This window comes from Copadichromis virginalis, linkage group LG6, assembly GCF_057382275.1.
Source record: "Copadichromis virginalis isolate Kocher_CV1m ecotype Utaka linkage group LG6, C_Virginalis_male_GT1.1, whole genome shotgun sequence".
Lineage (NCBI taxonomy): Eukaryota > Metazoa > Chordata > Actinopteri > Cichliformes > Cichlidae > Copadichromis > Copadichromis virginalis.
This window is the reverse complement of record NC_140623.1, coordinates 13497671-13520933: the sequence shown is the minus strand read 5'-3', so window position 1 is coordinate 13520933 and position 23263 is coordinate 13497671. Positions and strand designations below refer to the sequence as shown.

At 42.1% G+C, this 23263-nt stretch overlaps 2 protein-coding genes across 3 annotated transcripts; one reads left to right on the top strand and one right to left on the bottom strand.

The window, feature by feature from the left end:
* Positions 1-2482: 2482 nt before the first annotated feature.
* Positions 2483-9285, bottom strand: LOC146707410 (fascin-like). The gene is made up of 5 exons (XM_085458751.1): positions 8220-9285; positions 5177-5333; positions 4934-5055; positions 4516-4686; positions 2483-3759 (listed from the first exon to the last, which is right to left on the bottom strand). Exons 1-5 carry the CDS (start codon positions 9040-9042, stop codon positions 3554-3556), a joined length of 1479 nt encoding a protein of 492 aa, XP_085314877.1. The 5' UTR covers positions 9043-9285; the 3' UTR covers positions 2483-3553.
* A 5204-nt stretch (positions 9286-14489) lies between these two features.
* iqce (IQ motif containing E) lies at positions 14490-23136 on the top strand. 2 transcript variants are annotated; one of them, XM_085458747.1, is made up of 21 exons: positions 14492-14955; positions 15161-15202; positions 15373-15418; positions 15509-15658; positions 16091-16192; positions 16422-16492; positions 16683-16796; positions 16909-16959; positions 17053-17123; positions 17218-17290; positions 17377-17417; positions 17552-17703; positions 18346-18401; positions 18498-18727; positions 18886-18993; positions 19261-19528; positions 19661-19747; positions 20236-20363; positions 20462-20544; positions 22033-22131; positions 22260-23136. In XM_085458747.1, the coding sequence occupies exons 1-21, from the start codon at positions 14884-14886 to the stop codon at positions 22355-22357; spliced, it is 2142 nt and encodes a 713-aa protein (XP_085314873.1). In that variant the 5' UTR covers positions 14492-14883; the 3' UTR covers positions 22358-23136. The 2 variants fall into 2 exon arrangements, with proteins under 2 accessions (XP_085314874.1, XP_085314873.1); XM_085458748.1 differs by lacking the exon at positions 16909-16959 and having other exon boundaries at positions 14490-14955.
* The last annotated feature ends 127 nt before the right edge of the window (positions 23137-23263 follow it).

Here is a 23263-nt window from a genome sequence, read left to right as displayed (position 1 = left end):
ATGTGGGGACCAACAGTCACCTCTCCCCACGAGTTTGAAGGCATGTTTGAGGCTCAAACTGTGGTTTTAGTGTCAGGGTTACAATTAGGTTATAGTTAGATTTAGGCTAAGGGTTAGGGTTAGGCATTCATTTTTGATGGTTAGGGTAAGAGGCTGGGGAAGGCATTATGTCACTTAGATGTCCTCATTAAGACATGAACATGAGTGAGTGTGTATTTTATTATGGTTATGGTTTTTTACTTCAAGAATCATAAAAGATTTAACGTCCTTTTATGAGTTTGCATAAAGGGACACTGCTGCTAGACATAGTGTATGAGAACACTGTCATTGTGAGTGTGGTACATTCTAGTATTAGCATGTTACTCAAGAGTTCTCCCACTGGTATGACTATAGACACATTACATAATTTATCCTAAAAAAAGAATATATATATATATATATATATATATATATATATATATATATATAAAAATAAAATAAAAAAACAACTGTTCTTACAGTTTTCTCAGGATGGTAAAACGCTGTCCCATTTCACTTTGAGGAGTTTCTTTATCACGTTTATTGCCCAGGAGAAAGAAAACCTCATTCCTGCTTTGTCTTCACTTCTGTTCATTGCTCTGTCCCTCCGCTCCAGTGCCATGTGAGCTTTTTTCTGGCAGGAGGATTTAGCTCAAACCCGACATGTGCTTTCTCTTAAAGACTTTATGCACACAGACTGAAAAAGGCATGGGAGGTTATCATATTACCTTGAGCACAGTGGACGCTCCAATCCATTTAATAAGCACTCAGGCTTTTAATTTCCACAGTCCTCATGTGAGTGTGTCAGAAACTGTGTTTGTAGTTACACAGGGCGGTTCTGTTTTGGTTATTACAAGGTTTGCTGGGATTATTCAGCAATGTGTGTTCCATCTTTCAACAGTCATCTTCCTAAAGCCTCGCTCCTGCATTACTTGTTGCCATGGCAACACGCAGAGACCCTGCAGTGACAGATGAAGGATGATCGTTCGTCTGCTTTTGCGTGTATTCAAACACGTAAGTTTTGCACCCATTATAGCGTTCAAGAGTTGAGATTTGGTCTGCAGAAGAGAGAAAGTGGAGTAGGTTACCTCGTTCTTGAGCTCGGCTGGCTTTCTCCTCTACCGTTTTGGCTCAGTGCACTCTCAGGGGGACGTGATGCAGGCTCTGTCTTCCTTCTCCCACACACAACAGCATTTGCTAAATAGCCTCATCAGAACAAGATGGTTGGAGGAAAAAATCTATGAAAAGAATAATAATGTAGGTCCACCTTCTTTTCTGTTTAGGTGTAACATGAAGAAACATGTGACCCAAATGCTGAGCTCAGTTGTTGCACAGACAGATCAGCTGAGCCCTGTTATTGATCCATATGCACAATTTAATAACAATAAAAACAGCATTATTAAGTATTATCAGGTTTATCTTTTTCACTATGTGCATTTTGTTCAAGCTGTCATCTCTCGACTCGAGCTGTTCAGTTTTAAAGTTACATCTATCAAGCGGATTCCTGTAAAGGGGCAGGATGACTTCTTGCTCCCAGAGTAGCTATCTTACCTAATCATGTGATCTGCAATATTGCTCTCACTTCCTTTTTCGGACTTGTTTTTATGGGATCAATTCAGTTATATTACGGGCAAGATTAGACCAGAGGCAGGGAACTTGTGAGGCTGTACTTTGAGCATGCTCAAAATGAAATTGTAAGCACACTACCATTTTGCAGCAGCAGAGCCGAGGGCTGGCTATATACACCTTATAAAATGTCTTGTCACTGCACACAATCATCATGATTGGAATATGACTGAAATGATCCTATAAAAACCACAACAAGGAAGTGAGTGATTAGGCAAGACAGCTGCTCTGGCAGCAAGAAATCGCAGGTGCAAGCTTAACACTGAATAACTTACAAGTTATTGTAAGCACATTGTAAGAACTTTGGATTGAAAGGTCGTCAGGCAGTGAGGAAGCGTGTGGTTTCACAGATCACATCCAGTTTAAATAACTCTGAAAAGTGATTTGTGCCCAAGGCTTCATAAGGAGATATCACTAACCCTTTCATCAAGGTTCACCACTTATAACTTTTATACTGTCCCTGTTTCTACAGTTATTGTTCCCATCAATCCTCTTCCGCTTATCCTTATCAGGGTCACATACAACCAACAATTTAAACTGCCATTAAAGAATTTAGTGTTGCATTGAAAAAGTTATTATAGGAGTTCTCATGGTGTAGTCCTGGCCAAACAAGCAAGGAATAAAGATATTTTGGCCTACATCAGTTTGCCCCACATAAAATAAATGAATGTCATATCAGTTTCTGTAACACTCTAATTGGCTGTAGATGGAAGCAGATGAACATGTAGATGGAAGTTAGTGTGAATCTTTAGAAATAATCCCTCAAACCCACAAATGCCCTCTCTTTGTGGAGCTAACCCTTTCAAGTAAAATCAACCAAGAGAAAAACAAGACGATCCACTGTTGAGAAGGTAAACTTTATTGGACTTTTCACTTGATTGAAATGTACGAGCATGAAAGGGAAAAGACAGAGTACTCTATGAAAGGCACAGCCAGAGAGATGACTCCACCATTGTGTTTACACACCAGCAGCAGCAGCAGCAGCAGCAGCAGCACACAATCCAAGGCGGGCACTTCATCACCACAAACATGTGCTTTTAACGTAGTTCAAAAAGGATGCTGTAATATTGTGCTCATTTTTGGGCGCTGTGTTAGAACAGCTGGAATTAATGCATTTTTATTTATATGCATTTGTGTGCGTTTGAGTGCGTTGTGTGTCATTATTGTGCTAAGGCGACTCCTTCACTCGGTGAGTGAGTTTCGAAGCTCCTTTCAAACTGTTTTTATTTTATTCACCAAGAGTGTACAGGCAAAAAAAGACACATCTGCCAGCCCCTGGCTCTGTGTTTCCCATGGTTGCTATGGTTTCAATAATTGAGTGACAAAAAAAGAGCAGTATTTACAGCAGACGCGTGTAAATCAGTAACATTCCTTCATCTGATGAGCATTATGCGTTACACTTTGAACGAGAATAGGAGATGTAAGCAGCGTATAGAGGCAGCAGGACAATTAGCAGGAGAAGGTTAGATACTGCGAGTTATGGGTTATAGTATTCAACACGTTCATTTACACCAGTAGTTACCACAGATAGGCACAACTTATAACAATAACTGTCCTGACGGTTATTAGGTACGGCATGTGTAAAGTTTAACTGGGAGTGAAACAAATACTGTGCAATCACACTACAATGCATTCAGTTAACAGCAAGTCGTTGTAAATCCAAGCCTCCAGTACAAAGACCAGTAAGATGAGATCATTACTGAGAAATTTTTAAAAAACAACAAAAACAAAACACCTTTAGCACTTTGGTTCCTCTCGTCAGCGTCATTTTTCCGCCACCCATCCAAACAAATTCAGAACTGCGCACACGCACACAGGCACGCACACATATGCAAAAGAAAGAAAGAACTGCTACCTACACTAACTACCTCTAGTTTGAAGCATAGTGGAGAAGTCCAGCTGTGCTTTCTCAATATTCCCAGAGGGTGGCGCTCTCCAGGGAGTCTGCACTCGCCTTGAGCCCTCCAGCGTGATCCCCTTTGAGATACTTCCCCCTCAGAGTACGAATGGCCATCTTGTTGAGGTCACAGAACTCGAGCAGGAACTGGACAGGCGATGAGTCGCCGCACACAATGGCTGTGCCATCTCCAAAACACCAGTACTTCCCCTGGGAGTCTGGACAAACAACACACTTAATGAGGCTCCGCAGACACACAGTACACATATATAAGTATATCAATTTTATCAATTTAGTTTAGGAATTCAAGGAAAAGATATGTGACATAATTTTATTTAAATGTTTAAAATACTTTGGGATCAGAATTTGCTGGCCAACAATACAATACAAGATGAAAAATAATGCATCATACTGGCTCCCTGTCAAGCCTGAGTATGATGGTTCAAATGGGAGATGGCCCCGGGTGAGTGATCCATACAGCTATAATGGCTTTCCCATTAGATGCTTAAATATTGACTTTCCCTTAAGCAGGGTGGGGTTGAAGAGGGTTGGGTTGTGGAGAACACTATTTTAAACACCATGGCAAACATCACCACATTCATTAGAAAATCAAATCAAAGCCACGAGACAAGAAAATAGAAGCATTGTTTATTGAACGATCTGAATCTGATACAGGCTCTTTTGCTACAGAGGTTTCAGTCAGCTTCTTTGTCTCATTCTAGCACAACTGCTGTGTTGTGTAGGTAGCTTCAGTTATATTAAGTATATCTATGACAAAACACTAAATATAACTGCACATTTCTTGTTATCCACATTAGACCCGGCTCCCTGGAAAGTATTCAAATGCATTAACTAGTCTCACATAAGTCACGTTCTGTGACTTCTAGTAAGAAAAAAACAGTATGACCTGCCAAAACAACACATTGCATCTAAGTGACACACAATTTTATTGTTCTATTCAAACAGTTACCCACCTTTGAAGGAGTAAGCACCATTGTGGAACTCCAGCTGAAAAACATCGTAGGATGCTCGGTTGGAGTCTAGGGTTGCCGTTCCAGCTTTTCGAGCCCCGATGAACCCGTGCTCCCCGCGGAGGACGATGATTGGACGGTTGATGAGCTTCATCAGGAACTGTTCGGCCTCCCCTGAAGTGAAAAAAGATTAAGGTTGGACCAAACTACTCTGTGGCTTGTTTCATAAAAGCACCTTACGCGGGTATATGGGGGTATTAGAGGACGTGGCATAGGTAACTCGAACATCTGCGCAGGCACCATCAATGCTGAACCATAACATCTTTTTTTCACACATATCACATTTAATATGTTGATATGTGCATCAAAGCTTTTTTTTGGTGAAAACGTTGTATTTGGGAATGTAAGGAGCATGGCTGACCTGCGCTGTCAATGGTAGCAGCCAGCTGCCCGTTCTTCTTAGCAGTCACATACTTGCCATTGGCTGCACGGATACACACACGGCCGTCACGCCACTCCAATTCAAAGTAACTGTTGGCAGACCTGAAACACACCCACACAATAAACAAGCCAGTTATTCCACTGAATGTTGGTTATGCATGAAATAAAATGGGTGTTAACCAACATTCAACATTATATGGTGTGTGCGTATGTGTGTTGTTACTTGGTGGAGGCAGTGCACTGCAGTCCTCCGGTAGCTGTGAGTGTCCAGTATTTTCCAGCAGCGGTCCTGAAAGCACACTTCCTGTCCTCACGGCTCATCTCCAGCTGAAAGACTTCCTGGTCCCCTTCCTCATCCTGATTGGCTGACAAATCCATGCCTAGAAAAGTGGGGCAGACTGCTGTCAGCTTTCCTTCTTGTCTCTGGATGTCTGAAACTTTCAAACCCTTAAATTTATGAACTTTCTCCCGAGAGACTCTTAAAGCCAGAGGATGTCTCAAACTCACAAAGATCTGGGCCTTACTGCACCCATTCAGTGGATTCACCAGTCCTGAATGGGACTAGATAAAAGAAGAAGAAGTAGATGTGGTCATTTGAGCAGAGTAACGATAAAGTAGAAAGTTTTTCCTCATCATTAAATGTTTCATTGATCAGTTAGAATTCTAATGTGTCGAGAACATCTCTGCTTATGATCCATTTGTCAGCCTGCTGACTCAAAACACGTACACTCCAACTATATGCTAAAGATTTGAAACTCAAAAGCAAAGCATTCAAATCAAGTGCTGTGTAAAAACAAATGTGTGTGTTACATAGCCATATGTTAACACGCCTTGATCCAGAGCTGATCCAGTCAGCTGCTCCATGCAGAATCGTCTGCTGCTGATCAGGGGGATGACCACTGAGTTGGAGCCATGTTTGAGGTCAAATGACAAGTGCCCCTTAAATGTTCCCCACTTTAAGCTGTAATTCGTTTCACTTCATCTGCAAGGGGAAATAGCTACTTGAGTTCACCCCCAATCTGCTGTTTTTTTCTCCCTTTTTCTTTGTTTTTTACTGGACAACTATATTAAAGTGAATTAATTGTTTTTAAAAAGGCAGCCATCTGCAAATATAGGCTCTGAGACTAAAACCAAAACAATGAGCTAAATTGTAGAGCTGAAAAATAATTGTGAGTTCATCAAAACAAGAAAGAGTTCACCCATAAATCAAATCATGAATTAAATACATGTGCTGTAATGATATTTGTCTAAGCTTTTTTGGTGTGAGTTGCCAGTTTTGCAGATATAAGCGGTTTTCCTACAATATAATGGAACTAAATGGCACATAAAATTGCATTTTAAAAATTCAACTGCAATGTATTTTACATAAATCATGACATGGTTGCTCAGAACAAATCCACCAACCTTGTAATGAACAATTACATGAAGGGACTGGTATTCCACCATATCCCTCCATAGAGGGAATCGTGTTCTTACATATGAGGAGATGTTAGTGAGACCGTGATCAGATTTAATGTATTTGGATATTAAGTTTAAACCAAGCATGAAAATGGAGAAGAGATGTGATTCAAGTAACAGTTTACAGAGAAGATAAATTACAGAGAAACAGCAGTTCTCTAGGCAAAAATGCCTTGTTGATGTCAGAGTTCAGAGAAGAATGGTCAGACTGCTTCAAGCTGATAGGACAGCAACAGGAAGGCAACCTCTGGACTGTACAGCATAGAAGATCTCACTGAGTGCCAGTCTTGTCAGCTAAGAACAGGAAACTGAGGCTACAATTTACAGAAGCTTACCAAACCTGGACAACAAAAGACTGGAAAAAGCTTTTCTTACTCTGTTGAGTTTCAATTTCTGCTGCAACATTTGGATAATTGGTTCAGGATTTGATATAAACAACATGAAAACATGGATCTATTTTACTGTATATTACTGGCTCAGGCTGGTGGTGTAATGGTGTGGTGGATATTTTCTTGTCATACTTTGGGCCCCTCAGTACCAACTGACCATTGTTTGAACACCATAGCCTACCTGAGTATTGTCGCTGACCATGTCCATCCCTTTGTGGCCGCAGCATACCACACCACGTCACAAAGCTTAAATCATCTTAAACCGGTACATGGAAACAAATTCACTGTACTCAAATAGCCTCCACAGTCATCCAGTAGAGCACCTTTGGGATGTGGTGAAATGGCAGAGCCCCATCATCTCTGCAACCCACATCGAGACAACATATTTTGAATACCAGAAGAAGAAACGTGTTAATATGTTTGAATATGAATTTAGCGCGAGTTTAACACATCTATTGATAGGGAAAATGGTTCCAGACAAAGAGCAAAAAGATTTGACCAGTAGATTTCTTACAAAGACACGAAACTGGACTCAGCCTCGCATTACATAAAACCAGTCCACCTTGGAAGAGTTGAGAGAGTAAAAATGTCTCTGTCCTCATTACTGACACCCAAGCTGCCAGTTAACAAAATGCTTGTGCAATGCCCATATTGAGCCCACTGAACCATTAGTGGTTTGTACAAATGCAGCAGCACTGTTATTTCTTTAACAAAGAAAGGAAATTGTGATGAATTATAAGTCCAAGTCCCCTGGTCCTGCTTTCCATCAGCCTTTCAATTATGGTCACAATTTAGGTCACAAGTCACTGCCTTACATACACTGACCTCATTCAAGCAAACCATCCTCTATTTCCCTTGGCATGCTCTCTGTCTGTCTCACACTCACTCACACACTGATAAATCCCCGCTAATGTTGTGCACAGAATCAATTAGAGACCGGGAGGCAACGAGACAATGAGGTTGCATGTGGGATAAAGACCTGTGTAAGGCACACCTCGCTCTTTGTGGCCCGCGTTCTCTGCCTCTCCACCATTTTCCCATTGTCTCCAAAGCAAATCTGCCCTCGTTTTCTGTCTGTTCTGAGATAAAGAACGATGCACAGCTGCAGACTGAAGCTGACCCGGGGCCAGCAACCACAGAGCAGGGGTAGAATTACTGCAGGAAAAATGTTAAACTGGCAGGGACTGCCCCCCGCCCCCCAACAACTACAAAAAAAGAGCGGAGGGGAGGGGGGCGATAATGAAAAACACATGGTGTGGGAGGAAAATGAGCTAACGGGGGTCTCTAATTCTGCTCTACTTTTTCATGCAGACACGCAACAGCTGCCTCCTGCTGTGTCCAGCTATGCGGTGACCTCACGGTGAAACTGCATTTCTTTTACTTGGTGTCTCTTGGGTCAGTGCAGCTGTACAGCCTCACCTTGCCTTGTGGAGACGTTTCTCTCGTTGCCTGCAGTCAGCACGACCTGCGCGTGGCTGCGCTCCAGGCCGAACTGTTCATCCTTTCCCACCCGGGTGCTCCTCCCAGACTTCATAGTGCCGGTGGGGCCTACGGGGGCCAGGTAGCGACCGTTACAGTCGCGGAATGCCACTTTCCCGGAGTGGAACTCGAGCATGTAGCCGGTATCCTTGTCCGTTGCGGTGGACAGGTTGCCGTCGTTGCGCAAAAACCGGTTGTCAGAAGTCTCGAGGTGGTAGCGCTGATCGCGGTACACCAGGGTCACAAGCGAGTCGACCCCCCAGGGGACATCCCGATCTATTGACACCTCCTGCCGGGCGCTCAGGTGGGCGAAGCGCTTGCGGGCGAAGCTGTAGAGGTTGACCTGCGGGTGCACGGCCAGGTGCATGCTCCATCTCTCCGCCGGCGAGGCGGTCTGCGCAAAGCAGGTGATCCGGTCCTCGCTGCCGCCGAGGAAGCGGCCGTAGGGCTCGGACTGCAACGACCACCGCCCGTCCTCGTGCACCGTTATGACGAAGCGGCAGTCCCGCTCGCGCGTCTCGCTGTCCGCGGTAACGTTGCCGTCTTTGTCCGTGGCGAGGTAGCGGCCCAGGTGGGACAGGAGGAACACGGCGCTGTCGTCTTCCCCTGTCTGCTCCAGGGTCCACGTCTGCTTCTTCTTCAGGCTGCTGGCCGAGGCGTTGATTTTGAAGCCGAATGTTTCCGCAGTCAGATACTTGCCCTCGCTGTTGATGAGGCCCAGAGGGATCTGCAGCAGGTCCCCGTCGGCGCCGTTTGAGGACATGATTGCAGCTTGACAAGAGGAGCAAAGAAAGGAGATGCTGGTCTTATAGAGAGGGATAGACAGACGGACAGAGGGAGGGAGAAAGACTGTGGGGGTGTTTGAAGGAGAGAGAGAGCTGCTGCTGATGGTGCTGATGGTGATCAGTGTCCCCTAACTGGGTAAAAATCCGGACTGGCTCGCTGGAGCTGCAGGAGTTGCAAGCTTGTGAGTTGTTTTTTTTTCCAAGGCAGTACACGCCCCAGATACAGGCAGAGGAGCTGGAGGGAGATGACTGCAATTTTGACAAACCACTCCACCCCTGCACTGATCTTCACATAGCCCCACACATATAACCAGTATCATCCACACCATCAGCACTAACTTTTCCATTGCTCCTGGAGAACTCTGTGGATTCACCACCTAACAGATTTGGTATGTTTGTGCTGGAAAGAGGCAGAAAAAGGCCATTTTCTGACAATGTCAGCATACAGAAGGCCATGTGCTGGGATCTCTTATGAGTCAAATGTCCCCTCTGAATCTGATGTGGGGTAGTTTGTAGTTTAATGTTCTCTTCCCCCTGTAGTTTTCACAAAATCTGTGCTGAAAAAAAATTACCAAACAAAAGCTACTGAGTGTGGAACAATGCAAACATTGTGTTTTCACACATGAACATCGGAGAGATCAGAGACAAAAGTGCGAATTTACTCAGTTGTTTCCCTTCATTGAAATTCCACCCATTTTCCATCCTGTAGTCTGATCAGCCCTTCCGTCCTTCTCCCCCGTGCTTTGTCATAACTCCTGTCTACACATCCACCTATACTCTGAGAGAGAAAGAGAGAGTGCTTATCCTTTCCTCACGCCCACAACCCCAGGAGAGCTTTCTGAGGTATAAAAAGCTCCATGAGAAGCTAAATGAAGCTTTTCTCTTTTCTTCTTCTTTTCTTTTCCAGTAGTTGAACATATAATTGATTATGGTAATGGTGTTTTGATTTTGTACCGCAAAGTTATCTTCCTCATAGCTATAAGCCAGTGAAGTTTTCTCACAGCAGCTTTGCCTGTGTAGAGCTAAAAACCTTAATTCCTAATGTAATTCGAGGATGTAGTTGAAAGACGGGATAGTTCATGAACAGTTCACTTTGTATGCATACATTTTCAGTTACTTGGTTTTAATTTAGGGAGATTAGTGGCTTGCAAATTTGCTGCATGAAAAATTGGTGTGCTGCTGAGTCAGTAACCTGATAAAAATCAGGAAAATCTTTGACAACTTTTCACTTTAAGCTTTTGATCTTTGATAACTGTAAAACAAACGGAGGTTTTTGATTGGTTGATTGATTGATCTGGTCAAGATGAGCATTTTGATGGCACTACTTTTGCATCCCATGCTTGGATCTTTATTTATCATTAGTTATGGCTTATAAAATAATTAGATAATTGGTTATAAATCGCTAAAACGAGTAGCACGATATACCCAAAACAAAGAGAAGGGGTAGCAAGAGAGGAAAGGAATCCCAGATTTGCCCCACCAACAACATTGTCCAATGAAATGAACATGTAGGATAAGCAAACCATGAAAAGTACGGATTTTATATGAGCTTGTGCATATAGTTTGAAGCGGGAGGTTGTGCAGGACATGAAACCTGTGCTGGGACACAGCCTGCAAAGTTAGTGCGGAGGTGGGATATCTGGGGGAGAGGATATCTTACAGCTGGGACTACATCGCCCCCATCTGGCTTTTTGGAGAAAAGCAGCAAGGACAAGAATCTCGGAAAGAAAAAAAAGCAAATTCATCAAGTTAAGGAGAGTCTGGATGTTTTTCATTACCTAACAGTAAAGTCCTTGAGTCTTGGTAATGAACACTGAGTTGTGTATACTTTTGAAGTATAATGCCTGGTTGCCTGTATTTTAGATAGCTCGTGGTGAGAAAGTGTAATGAAGTATAACTCAGCTTGCTCAAATGATACAGTATTTACTACTCAAGTAATGTGAAGCACTGTAAGCCCCGTGAAGCATTCACGGGGCTTACAGTGCTGCGTTCACCCCCTTCCCATTTAATCACGTGTCAGATCATCAAACAAATGTTAATATCAGAAAACGATAATCAAGATTAACACAATATTTTATAATTATTATTTAATTTTTTAAAGAGAAAATGAACCAAACCTACTTGCCCCTATTAAATCATGAATGACCGGGGTTAAATTTCAATTCCACTAGCCAGAGCCCGGCCTGATTACTGGCGGAAGCACTGAATCAAGTTAAATGACAAAATGAAATAGACTAAAAGATCTCATAAAACAACAGCTGAGAAGCAAAATGATTGACAACTATCAGTCTAGATGGTGCTACAAAGGTACAATTACATCATTCACAGGCAGAAAGGTTTTCTATCAGGGAGTTTTCCTTTCATCCCTTTATCTGGATAAAAACAGAAATTCTCTCTTGAGAAGGAGAGACTCCAAAGGGAAACTTTGATATTTAAGATCATTGTTTGAGGACACCGGGCATCATGGTGGTCCAGTGGTTAGGACTCTTGCTTCAAAGCAAGAAGTCACTGGGTTTGAATTCATCTCACTGGTAGGGGTCGTTTCTGTGTGACCTTTGGATGGTTTCCCCTGATAATCTAGTTTTCTCCCACAGTCCAATGGTAAATTGGACCATACTTGTCTAGAATATGTCCCCTTTGCCCTGTGACAGCGGGGATAGGGTCCAGCTTTAGTAGGTGTTGACCAAAATGAAAAGACATCGTGGATGGTTTGTGGGAAGTCTTTATTTTATTATAAACTATGTGATGAAGTCAAGTTATTCAGCAGACATCTGCCCCTCCCTGAGCCTGGTTCTGCCGGAGGTCTCTTCCTGTTAAAGGGGAAGAAACCACTGTTGCCACGTTCATGTTCAAAGTGAGTCATCTGATTGTTTTCTCTGTATCATTGTGTTATTGTATTTTTTGTATTATTGCAGGGTATCTACCTTTCAATATAAAATGCCTTACGATGACTGCTGTTGCGTTTTTCTGTTACATAAATAAAATTGAAATGAATTTTAATTATACCATTATCATCTCTCTGTATATGAGCAAAATAGGTGACTGGTTTTATTCTAAAGATACAGACTGGTGAAGCTCTCTAAGAAAAAAGGGACAGCTGTACGATTAAATGGGTTACAATGACTTTGCTCTCCCTGAACAAAAATATGCTGGTCTGCCTGGTTGTGTGGCACTGGGGGTCCAGCACCTGTGTAAACAGTATGAGAAAATGATACAGGAACATGGCCACTCAGCTCGCTGCAGAGTTTGCAGCAAAGAGGAGAATTTGAGGAATGACAAAACTCAACTCCTGACAGTGGACATACAAAAGAGAAAGATTTGATCAGGTTTTTTTCAATTCAGGCAAATATTCTGAACAAGCCAAACTTACTCAGCATCAGAGAGGCTGATACATGTTTGATGTTAGGACAACACCCCTGTGTCTTCTATAAGGCAATAGGACTATTAGGTTCTGTCAGTTATTCTTTGAACTCCTCTTATTAGTTTTTCTGACTTTTTCAAACTGAGCTCAAAGGTTACTTTTACATCCTCATCCCCTTGACTCATGCTATATGGAACCAAGAATGGGTTCAAACAACTGGACTTCAGAATGGTCATATCTGGGCAACTGAATGGCTTTGCAAAGTGATAATAGAAGTCGATAATAATGTTATATTGGATATCTCAAGTTTTTTAGATCGTAAAGGATTAAAAACATTGTTACTCTTTAGTTTTAAAACGCACGTGAATGTTTTGCGCCTTTGTATATCCACTATGATGTATTACAGCGGTGTAAGCTGTAATGCACAAGTAAAAACTAACACACTTCCATCTGTTAATCATCTGTTTTGTAAATTATGGAGGTTTTTTTGGTCCACCCCAGATAGGATCAAATTGGGCTGTATGTGTCCCACGGACCTGAATGATTCTGGGAAGAAGAACCCACTTTCAGCCCCTCCTTGTAGCACCACTCCGAGAGCAGCGGGCAAAACACTAGTGATGGGTCGTTCGCGAACGAAATGGCTCTTAGAGCCGACTCTTTGACGTGAACGACGCGAGCCGACTCCTTATCGCGAGCCGTCACGTGGGTTTTTTTTTCTTTTTCTTTCTCTCACCCTCTCTCTCTCGCCTGCACGTGAGCCTTGTGCTTTACGCTGGGCAGAGGGGGGAGGGGCGGTAGTTACACTCAGTAGCAGGAACAGAGCCAGAGGGAGAGAGAGAGAGAGACAAAGAGAGCCAGGGACAAAAACGTGACATTAGAAAGGTATAGTAATCATCCACAACTATTTTCGGTTGCAGATGATAAAGGATTCAGAAAGTTTATTCATCCAGGCCCATATGACAGAGAATATACATGTTCTTTTTGTTTTGATATTTTAATTTATATTTAATTGGGTTGTGGTTTGCAGTGTTTTGTGTTGTTTTCACTTTAAATTTGTAAAAGGAAAAAGCTGAAAATTTAAATAGTTAAAAGTTGAAATGTGAATAGTTGATTTTTGTATTATATGATTTATTTATTACATTTTATGTGGAGTGAATAAATAAAAGTATATTTACGGTGGCCCCTACAGACAAAGCACATACAAACTTCAAATCACGTACGAACTCTGATGCATGTGCAAACTCCAAAACACGTACAAACGCCCGAGGCATGTAAAAACTCAGAAGCACATAAAAACTCAAAACACGTACAAAAGACAACAGAAGTGCTCCAGGATGCTGGGCGCAGTGTGGAGCTTTTGGTATCTTGTGGCTACACAAGCCAGCAAGTACCAACAACCGGATTTGGTGTGTGGTAGTAACAGGTAAATGAACTTTTTTTTAAATTATTTGAATATATATGAGTGCCTGTGTATAAATACACAAACAATACACACATGCTTTCAATTGTGTAATTTAAGTGATCTAGTAGCTCTGCTTTGGAAGTTCAGTTCATGCTAGAAATGTTTTTCGGAGTTTGTACGTGTTTTGTCTCTAGGGGCCACCGCATATATTTATATATAAACATACCGGTATATAAATAAAACCACTTTGTTTTACGTTAGTAATTCTTTTTGTGCATAATTTTATATTATTGTTAATAATAAATAAATTAAAGCAACAAAACAACCTGAAGAGCCGGTTCGGAGCCGAAAGAGCCGGCTCTTTTTAGTGAGTCGAACCGAAAGAGCCGGATCTCTAAAAAGAGCCGGAAATCCCATCACTACAAAACACTACCTGGGCTGTGCTCTATCAAGGTAAACAGAGCTAACGGGTACAACCGGCCAATATTTTCAAAATAAGTTTCTTGTTTAAAGAAATGCGTTGCCCTTCGCTTGAAATCGAAGCGTAGTTTGCCAACTTAAAACACATTATTTCATAAACTACCATTAAATTAAGATAAGCATCACGCGTCACGTTTACTTTCGCCTGTCACGCGTTTACGTTTTTATTTTGAAGACGTCCTCATACAGTTCCGGCACCGCTCGGATTCTTTCTTGGTAATTTGACATCGCTGGTTAACGGCAGCCTGGTTGCTAGACGACTCAATCTGCGACGCCGATGGGAAATCAGTAACCTCTGTACCGAAAGACAGCAGCATTTTAACAGTTTTAAGGAAGCTATGCTCTTCAGCCCACGTTACCGTATGAACTGCTTATTATTAAGGAAAGTTAGCTGTCCCAAAACACGTAAATTCCCAGTTGTAGCATAGCTAGCGTCTCTTTTGTTGCCCCCTCTGTGTATTTCTTAGCAAGAGAGGAGGCGACGTGAAGTGAGATTTGGGAGTTGGGAAAAGATGACCGAATTAGAAGTGGAAAAAGTCGAGTTTTCCAACCTAACATAACATTTATTTACTAGCGATGTTCAGTGCCAATGCTAAGACGTCTTTTCAGGCGAGTGATGTCCAAACAGATGAAGACTACGAGGAGCTGGTGAGTGTTCTGATCTGGCTGGGTTAAAGATACAGCTGTTTACTTAAAACTGACTTTACAGTGGTTCTTGTTGGAATTGCTTATTAAAAGCCTATAAGGTTCTATAATTTAAAGCCATGGTAGTTTATGGCAGTTGTTTTCAGCACTTTTGACTTCTCAATCAGAGAGGATTTCTGTCTTAGTATGGGTGTCTTACGCCTCCTAGGTTGAGGATGGCTTCTCGCTCCCTGCTGATGTTCCAGTAAAGGTAAACAAATGGACTCGTGAATCTAATCTGTGCCACATGAACACATTGTTATGTCTTTGTTTTTATGGCTGGGACATTTCCTTTGCTTTCGACGTGCTCTTCCGCATGAAACCAGTTTCATAAATACTCCTGTCATCTGCTTTGCCCCCTTCGTGTTTGTCCTCTATCAGAAAACGAAAAAGAAAGTCTCTTCTGGCAAGCCTCCTCCTTCTCCAGGTGAGTCCTGTTCGGCTGCACTGTAGGTAGTATTTTCAGACTCTGTAGGAAAACCCACCTTGAAAGTTATGTTTGCTTTTGTATTTGTAGGGTCTCCATACCTCACCAGTCTGAATGTGAATCACAGGAGAGCAGCAGTGGGTGCTTGGAGACTACCAAGGGCCTCTCTGGGGGACACCAGATTGGACACTCCCGGGGAGACTGGCCCAGCTCGCCTTACTTCCCTCAGCAACGGCCTTGGTAGGTGTCATGAAGGCACAACAAGCTCTGTGAATGGTGCCTACATAAATACATTAACAGTGAATGGGTTTATCTGCTTGCTTGAAATGAAACAGTTTATGGAAGGCTGTACAGCAAAAACAAGGAGGTAAAGGGAAATATAGGTTTTCAGTGATTTCGTCACATATCTGAACTTAAATGCATTATTCATGCTCTGCAGCGCGTCCTCGAAAAGTGTGAAAAGGCATGAGTCAGATGCAGTATTGACTCATGTTGGAACAGTTTGTGTAAGCCAAACTTCTTTTTAATGTTTATTAGCACATCATCTAGGCTTAAAAACAAGCATGGCACAGGCATCTAACACTGCGTTATTAAAAACAATAGAAATCTGCCAAATGAATCAGGAAACCGAAGCATGTTGACAAGTAGCCTCTGTCTGTTTCTCTTTTTCAGATGTGTCTCAAACTCTGAGATCAGAGTGTGACGCCACACCAGAGCTCCTCATGCAGACCCTGAGCACGAGGAAATCCAAACATCTCCACTCTGCTTCCAACGGTGAGAGAACGCGTTTGTGTATCAGACTTAGAAATGGAGCGAAGAGGGAGACAGAGCTGAAGGTCAGGTTTTTGTGCTGAACAGGAGACGCTTAAAAAAAGGAAAAATACTGGCTGTGAAGGGAGTATGATGTGATATTAGTGCAGTCAGTGTTGTTTTTCACGACTTACAAAGCCAAGCATGTGTTGTCTTCTTTGTGAAATCATTTACCTTCTCCCATCATTTGCAGGTTTGACTTTAGTTACAAGTGATTTCATGAAGAAGGAGGACATGTACGATGAGATCATTCACCTCAAGAAGGTAAGGAGTAACACAATCACACGTTAAAACAAGACATGCATGCCTGCACATCGGTGTAGTGACTTTTCCATCTCGTTTTTGTTCTTCTTCTCAAAAATTCTTCCTCTTTAATTTAGTCAGGCTTCTTTAAAATGTAAATCCTTATGCACTTATTATATGTTTGAGTAGTCACTGGTGCTGTTCTCTGCAGAGCCTTCATGAGCAGAAATCTGACAACCAACAAATGAAAGCCAAAATACGACGCCTGGAGGAAGACAATGCCAAGAGAGAGAAACAGATAGAATCACTGTTGGATCCCACTAAGGTAAGAATAGAAAATTATTTGTTTTTTATTTTTTCGTGTGTCGTTTTTTTGTCAAAGAAACTAAAATGATGGAAAAAAAAAAAAACCCAACTGTGCAATGTTTTTCCTGTAGGGATCTGAATATACGCGTAGTTTGGTAGATAGGAAAAGAGAAGGGAGCGTGGTGAGTATATCCAGTGGGTTAGTGAACATGCCGGGAATAAATGTAATTTTTAGGATGTGTTTATAACAAGAAAAGCTGATCCTCTTTGTCAAGGTTATCAATGGACTGAGGCAGAGGATCCTAAAGCTGGAGCAGCAGTGCAGAGAGAAAGAAAACGCCCTGAGGTAATGCCGTCCTCCAACTTTGTCTCTGTATGTTTGGTTTCTGTGTAAAACAGAATGATGCTCATGTGATTTATTTATTTTTTTGCTTGTTCAGTAAACTGCAAAGTGAGCTGAGGGCCACCAACCTGGAAGAACTGAAGATTCGAGTCAAATCATACTTTGAGGAGGTAAAATCAGTCCCACTTTGCCCACTGTGAGTTTGGTGGTGTGTAAAGGAGTTCAGTAAAGTGGGTCTGTTTGCCTTTCCTTTTAGATCCAGAGACTGAGGATGCTTCTAGAAGCAGCTGAGAAAAGGTGACTGACACACACGTGTCTGAGTGTAGCCGAGTTCAGGAGAATCACGGATCTCCGTCGTCATCATTATAAAAGGTTAACGAATAAACGAGTATGTTTCTGGCATTGAGACTTCCTTACCTGCTCTGTTGCAGCTGTCGAGCCGAGAGCAAATGCTCCCAGAGGCAGCAAAAAGCTTTGAGCTCCACAGTTCACCGTCTGACTGAGAACCTGGAGCAGCTTCAACAAGAGAACGTGGCACTCAGAGAAGAACTCAACACCGACAGTCCTGCTGGAGGAGCCAAAGGTCTTTTCTCACACGCCACAACGTAGTGCTGAAAAAACCAGCAAGAGTCAGATATCAGTGTAAAACGCCTACAACTCGCTGTATATTTTACATACAGTATGTACATATGTATAAAACCGGGAGGAGTAAAAAACCAATGATACTGGAACCAGTGTGTTCTATATGTTGATTTAGGGTCCCGTTAAAGGAGCTTGTACTAGAAACATGCCTTCCTGTCTCCTAGTAAAGCTCGCTGCTATAAAACAATTGTATTGTTTTTAAATCCTAATTGGTTAATACAGTTTTTCTTTATGATCTACGTAGGTTGCCATTACTGATTACATTCCAGCTAACATTAAGTGCAATGCAAAGACAAAGGAAACAAAGGAATTGGTATTAGTCTTTACATCTGTGCTGTTGGGCGAAAGGGGCAAAAAGTCCTTGTGGTCATGGATGCAGGCAGCTTCCAGAAGACTCAAAAGTTGTAGTTTTTAAGCCACAACTAAAACAAAATGCTGTGCCTCCAATTAAACACACAAGGAGACTAAATGCACTTTGGTCACAAGTGAAAATCCTGGAGATCAAGAGGATGGTCATAAAGTGGTTACAGTTTTCTGCTGTGTGCTGTAATGTTACTGAAAATAGTGTAATGATGTGTCCCAGATTACAGAGAGTGGAGTAAACAGAGACTGTTGAGACGGCTGTTGGAGGTGGAGAAGGTGAGAGGAAGCCGTAACCAGTTGTTCATGTAAACACGAGCAGTTGCCTGCCTCTGTTTCTAAGCTCGCAGCTAACAGACTCTCTCCTCCTGTCAGAGGCTGGAAGACAGCAAAAGACACGCCCAGTCACCAAAGAGCGCCATCCTATTGGATAAGGAAGTCCAGACCACACTCACTGAGAGTCTGGCGTTTACCATGGCAACAGAGGCAGTGGTCTCCGGGGGAACGCTCACTGATGAAAGGGAGGAGGTTTCGGAGTTGAGGGAACGCTTGAGCCAATTGGAGGAGGAGAAAATGGCACTTGAAGAGTTGCTGTCAAGTAGAGAGTGAGTGACGAGCAGCCTGAGACTGCTCAGTTAAAAAACAAAACACTACTTCTAAATGTAAAAGTCTAATAAATGAATGATGTGAACCTACCACATTATTACATCCGTAACAGCAGCTGTTGTTCTCTATACTTAATCTGTGTTGTCTGTGGTTCCAGTGATGAACTGAAACAGCTGAAGGCTGAAAGAGAAAAACTTGAGAAAGCGACAAAACAGTGGAAAGCTGAACAGAAAAAACTACACGATGAAGAGAGACGGCAGCATAAGTACACTTTCACTCCTGCATTTGGTGTTTGACATGGGTGTGATTCAGTGTGTCCACACTTTTCTTCAATTTGCATTGTTCATAAAATTGATCATTGTAGTTTTAAGTTAAAAGCCAAGTGTAATTCCATTTTAAGTCTTAAGTAATAGATAAATATGTAATAATAATACTAATACTAATAATTATGATGATTTGCAGGTGGAGTTTGCTTTTCATGCAAAGTTGTGTTTATTTACTGCTTTGCACGCGTGTGTTTTGTGTTTCCCAGACAGGAGTTGAAACAGTTGCGAACTCGGATCCAAACTCTGGAGGAGGAAAACAGTAAACTTGCACAGGCTGAGCTTTCCTCTCTTCCTCCCACATTGGCAGAGGAGACTCAGGGCAGCACAGGTGTGAGAGAGGGAGAGGAGAGGGACACGGGGAGCAAAGAGGAGGCAGAGGGAGGTGAGGAATCAGTCACAGATGACGGAGAGAAAGAAGAAATGGAGAAAGCAGCATTAGACATTCAGATATGCTGGAGGGAGCACAGAAACAGGGTATGTAACACGCTTATGCAAAGGAAGTTATTAATATCTGATAGAAATGTTATGTAAAAAAAAAAAAAATGTCTAGACACTGGCCCAGATTTCTCTTTCTGTCCATATCCGTCCTCTGCATTCTCTTTTAAGGACACGGTGATGCTGCAGTCAGCTTTAAGAGGCCACCTCTTCAGAGACTCGCAGCTGAAGGAGCTACCGGAAGATGCACTGAATCAGGTTTTACCCACACGCTTCCATGCGATGCACTCATATCAAGCCGTACTTGTAAAGCATCGAGAACAGTGTACTAATAAAAACAATAAATGCTACTTTTCATGGATACTTGAAGACTCATGTCTCGTGTTAAGGTTAATTTGAGCATAACGAGTGCTGATTTTGTTTTTCTAATGCTGGGTAATGATCAGCAGGTGTGTGAAGTATTTTCAGCAATGAAGGACTTAAATGTAATTTTGTTTTTCTTTCTTTTTTTCCTTCAAACCCAAACAAAAGGGGAAAAATTGATTAAACCAGAAATTACTTGTGTGCTGATGTACTTCCAACAATCCTACTAGAGATCATGATGTCCTTAATAAGCCAGAGTCAGCGTTGCAGCTAACACAAATAACCACTAGGTGGCTCTAAAAAACATTTTCTGGTGGGTTGGCTGTAAGCTTTTGTCCCTGCTGAAGCTTTCTTATCTCTTCCCCCTTTTTTGCTGTTTCCAGGTTGAAAAATCCTCAAACTTCAGCGATGAAGCTTCCTCCGTTGGTGACACGCTGGATGATGACGCCTTGACGATGATACAGTCGGCGTGCAGGGGACATCTGGCTCGATGTAGTCTTGCACAAGAAAGGTGACTCATTTATGCACTGAATTAAAAACCAAAACAACAAACAAACAGTCAAACCAAAGAAAAAAATCCACAATTGCTTGTTTGCGTTTGTGTGTTAGGTCTGTGCCTTCTTTAATGGAAAACAATTTTCCCACGCTGGCACCAAGAGGAAGTGCATTACCACACCCACCCAGCAAAAAAGGTGAGGTTCTCGCCATCTTTTAAAAATTGTTTCTATGCAAACACATCCACAGCAAACTATCAAAATATTCATCAGAACACAGCAAAAAACCAAAAAAAGTCACAGCTCTCCATCCATCTTCAGTTCAGGGATAGGGGTTGATGCACCCCAACACGCTGTACAAATGTATTCAGTGCCTTCGTGCTACACTGTAACTGCTCAGTGCTCAGACTTCATATTCACTGATGTATGCACCTCCCTGCTCTCAGGTTCCAAATCACTTATGATTCCTTCCCCCCGGCACTGCTTTGAGTATTGATGGATTTCGCTGGAGCAGTAATGTAATTCTATTGTCCCTGTCTGCTCAGCACCAGCGAGGGCACCGTCTGCCTCAAATAAAATAAAGACTTAAGAGGGCACTCAGCAGACCTTCACACCACTACTGCCTCTACTTTACTAGGAGTAAAAAAGACTGTTTAGGAGCTTAACTGTTTAAACAGAGGCGCAAATGACAAGAAGAAAAAAAGAGTTTGGAAAAATATCCCCCAAACTCTCTGCAAGTAATTCAATGTTAATTAAACTTTACAGAATTATATTTAATGCGCTCACGTCAAGCGATCGCAACATCCGCGATGACTCAGGTCTGTCGCAGCTTCCCATCAGCAGAGCCATCACACAAACGATTGCAGGGATTTGACTGTGTCATGCTGTGATGCAGTTCATTTCAGCGCCGAAGTAGAACCATTTTTTCCTGTTAAATGCCAAAATAGGAAATCAGATGATGACAGTGATTAATTATGAACAGATCGAATGAGCATGGAACTTTCCATGTGACTGAACCGCTCTGTGAATTATCCTCAATCCTTCCTAAGCAAGAAAGTTAGGAGTTCTCTGAGAACATTGTGCGAAGCTGTTTCTGTTTCAGGAGTCCTGCCTTCACATCTGTCTGCCCTAACTGACTCCCCCATTACTTTCCCCGCCATGTCCCAGAGTATTGAGCATGTCACAGCATGCTTGTGCATAGAGCAAAGCAGTGATGTCAGCATTTTCCCCCCTATAATCTTACAAGGATGCCTCTGCATTTGATACCTTGTGGGCTTCACTGAGAGAGTTTAACCTGCATCGTTCCAGCTTCTTTTCGATCTGAGAACACGTGCTTTCTTATGGAGCTTTACAGTGTGTCGTATTGTGTCATGCTTCACTGGTTACATTGTAGTTATATTTTATAAGTTGTAAAGGACAGCCTCCAGTGAAGCTGTTTTTTACCATCTTCATTTGATGTTTTTAATAATGTGGTGAAAGGCCTATCATGAGCAACATGAACTCCCTCGCTGAGCTGTTCTAGATTCCTACAGACAGGGTTTTATTTGTTGAAAAGTTTAGTCAATGCCACGAGAGAAGAACTGGTCCATATTTAAATGCATGCTGTTAGCACTATAGCATCTGTACATGTGTCTCTGAGGGTGTGGCTGAATGGCATTAATTACTCTTTGCTGTTCTGTTAATAAGATGCTGCATCTCTCAGTGATGATGGTGAAGAGGAAGGTGTAAAGAAAAATACCCGGCCTGCGTCTAACATCTCTGCCTCCAGGAAGACACTCACAAAAGGTCAGACAGAGGTCACAGCAAGTGTTTATTTCTTTCATGGCCTTTGTTCTTAAATGTAAGTGTTAAAGGTAATTATAGAGGAGTGCGTCCACACACCTATAAACATGCGTGCTGTATGTCTCCTGCAGCCCAGAGCGAGTCTCGTGACATCGATGAAGACGCCGCTTTCTATTCTGATGATTCTGATGACATCATCGTGTCTCCGTCACGCCCATCGAGAAGCTGAGTAGTCACTAAGTATAGTTACTGAGTATAGTTACTAAGAAGTTTAACTTCTTACTGAAGCTGCAAATAAAAGCTGGGCTGTTCCAATAATGTTTGTAATATCAATGACAATATTCACTGTGTAACACGAGCTGCTCCCATGCCAATGCCAATAACAGGAATATTCTCAGAACGTGTCTCAGTGTTGATGTAAGGTTATGAGATGTTTTTTTTTTCTTTAATCAGACAAGAACATAAAACGAACAGCCCATTTTTGTTGAGTGTGTTATTCTTGAGCCAAATATCTCTGTTTAATTAGTCAGATTTATTTTTGCTTCTTTTTGCCTGCTGCATGGGAATTCAAATTGAAATTACAGTAATAAATGCATTTATTTCTGCTAACCTAGCAGGCATCACTTTAAATTCATCTGGCTTCATCAGGCTGTAATAATCCATAAAATCACATTTGCACATGCCTTATTTGGTAATACATGAAAGTCAGCACACTAATATATTTTGCATGCTTAGTTCGTTATAGCTGAGTCTGCGGTGTGGTTGAGGGAAAGCTCTTAACTGATGCACTATTGAGCCAAACTGTGAATAAGTTATAGATCAGGCTGCTGCAATACTGAAACGGTGAGAGCAGGGGAGGATACACAGGGACTGTGTCTAATGCCAATAATACTTGTGCTTTAAAACAGACAAATGAGTCAATAAAATCAACGATCGAGTGCATTTGTCTCCACATGATCAGTGTAACTTAATTTCTGATACAGTAAATAAAATGTTTTTCTAATAAAATCTCCAGTCTCATGTGGTCCTTCCCAGAAACTATTACCTGTACTTACATTTTGTGCTTATTTTCCCAAACACTTCTGAGAGAAGTAGCATGTACCCCCTATTTTTTTTTTGTTGTTACACCCTTTGT

Coding starts and splice junctions, on each gene's coding strand:
- LOC146707410 (XM_085458751.1), bottom strand. CDS start 9,042: ATGTCCTCAAACGGCGCCGACGGGGACCTGCTGCAGATCCCTCTGGGC. Junction 5,334..8,219: donor AAACGTCTCCACAAGGCAAG/GTGAGGCTGTAC, acceptor CCACTTTTCTAG/GCATGGATTTGTCAGCCAAT. Junction 5,056..5,176: donor CAGTGCACTGCCTCCACCAA/GTAACAACACAC, acceptor GGTGTGTTTCAG/GTCTGCCAACAGTTACTTTG.
- iqce (XM_085458747.1), top strand. CDS start 14,884: ATGTTCAGTGCCAATGCTAAGACGTCTTTTCAGGCGAGTGATGTCCAA. Junction 16,193..16,421: donor TCTCCACTCTGCTTCCAACG/GTGAGAGAACGC, acceptor CATCATTTGCAG/GTTTGACTTTAGTTACAAGT. Junction 16,493..16,682: donor AGATCATTCACCTCAAGAAG/GTAAGGAGTAAC, acceptor TGTTCTCTGCAG/AGCCTTCATGAGCAGAAATC.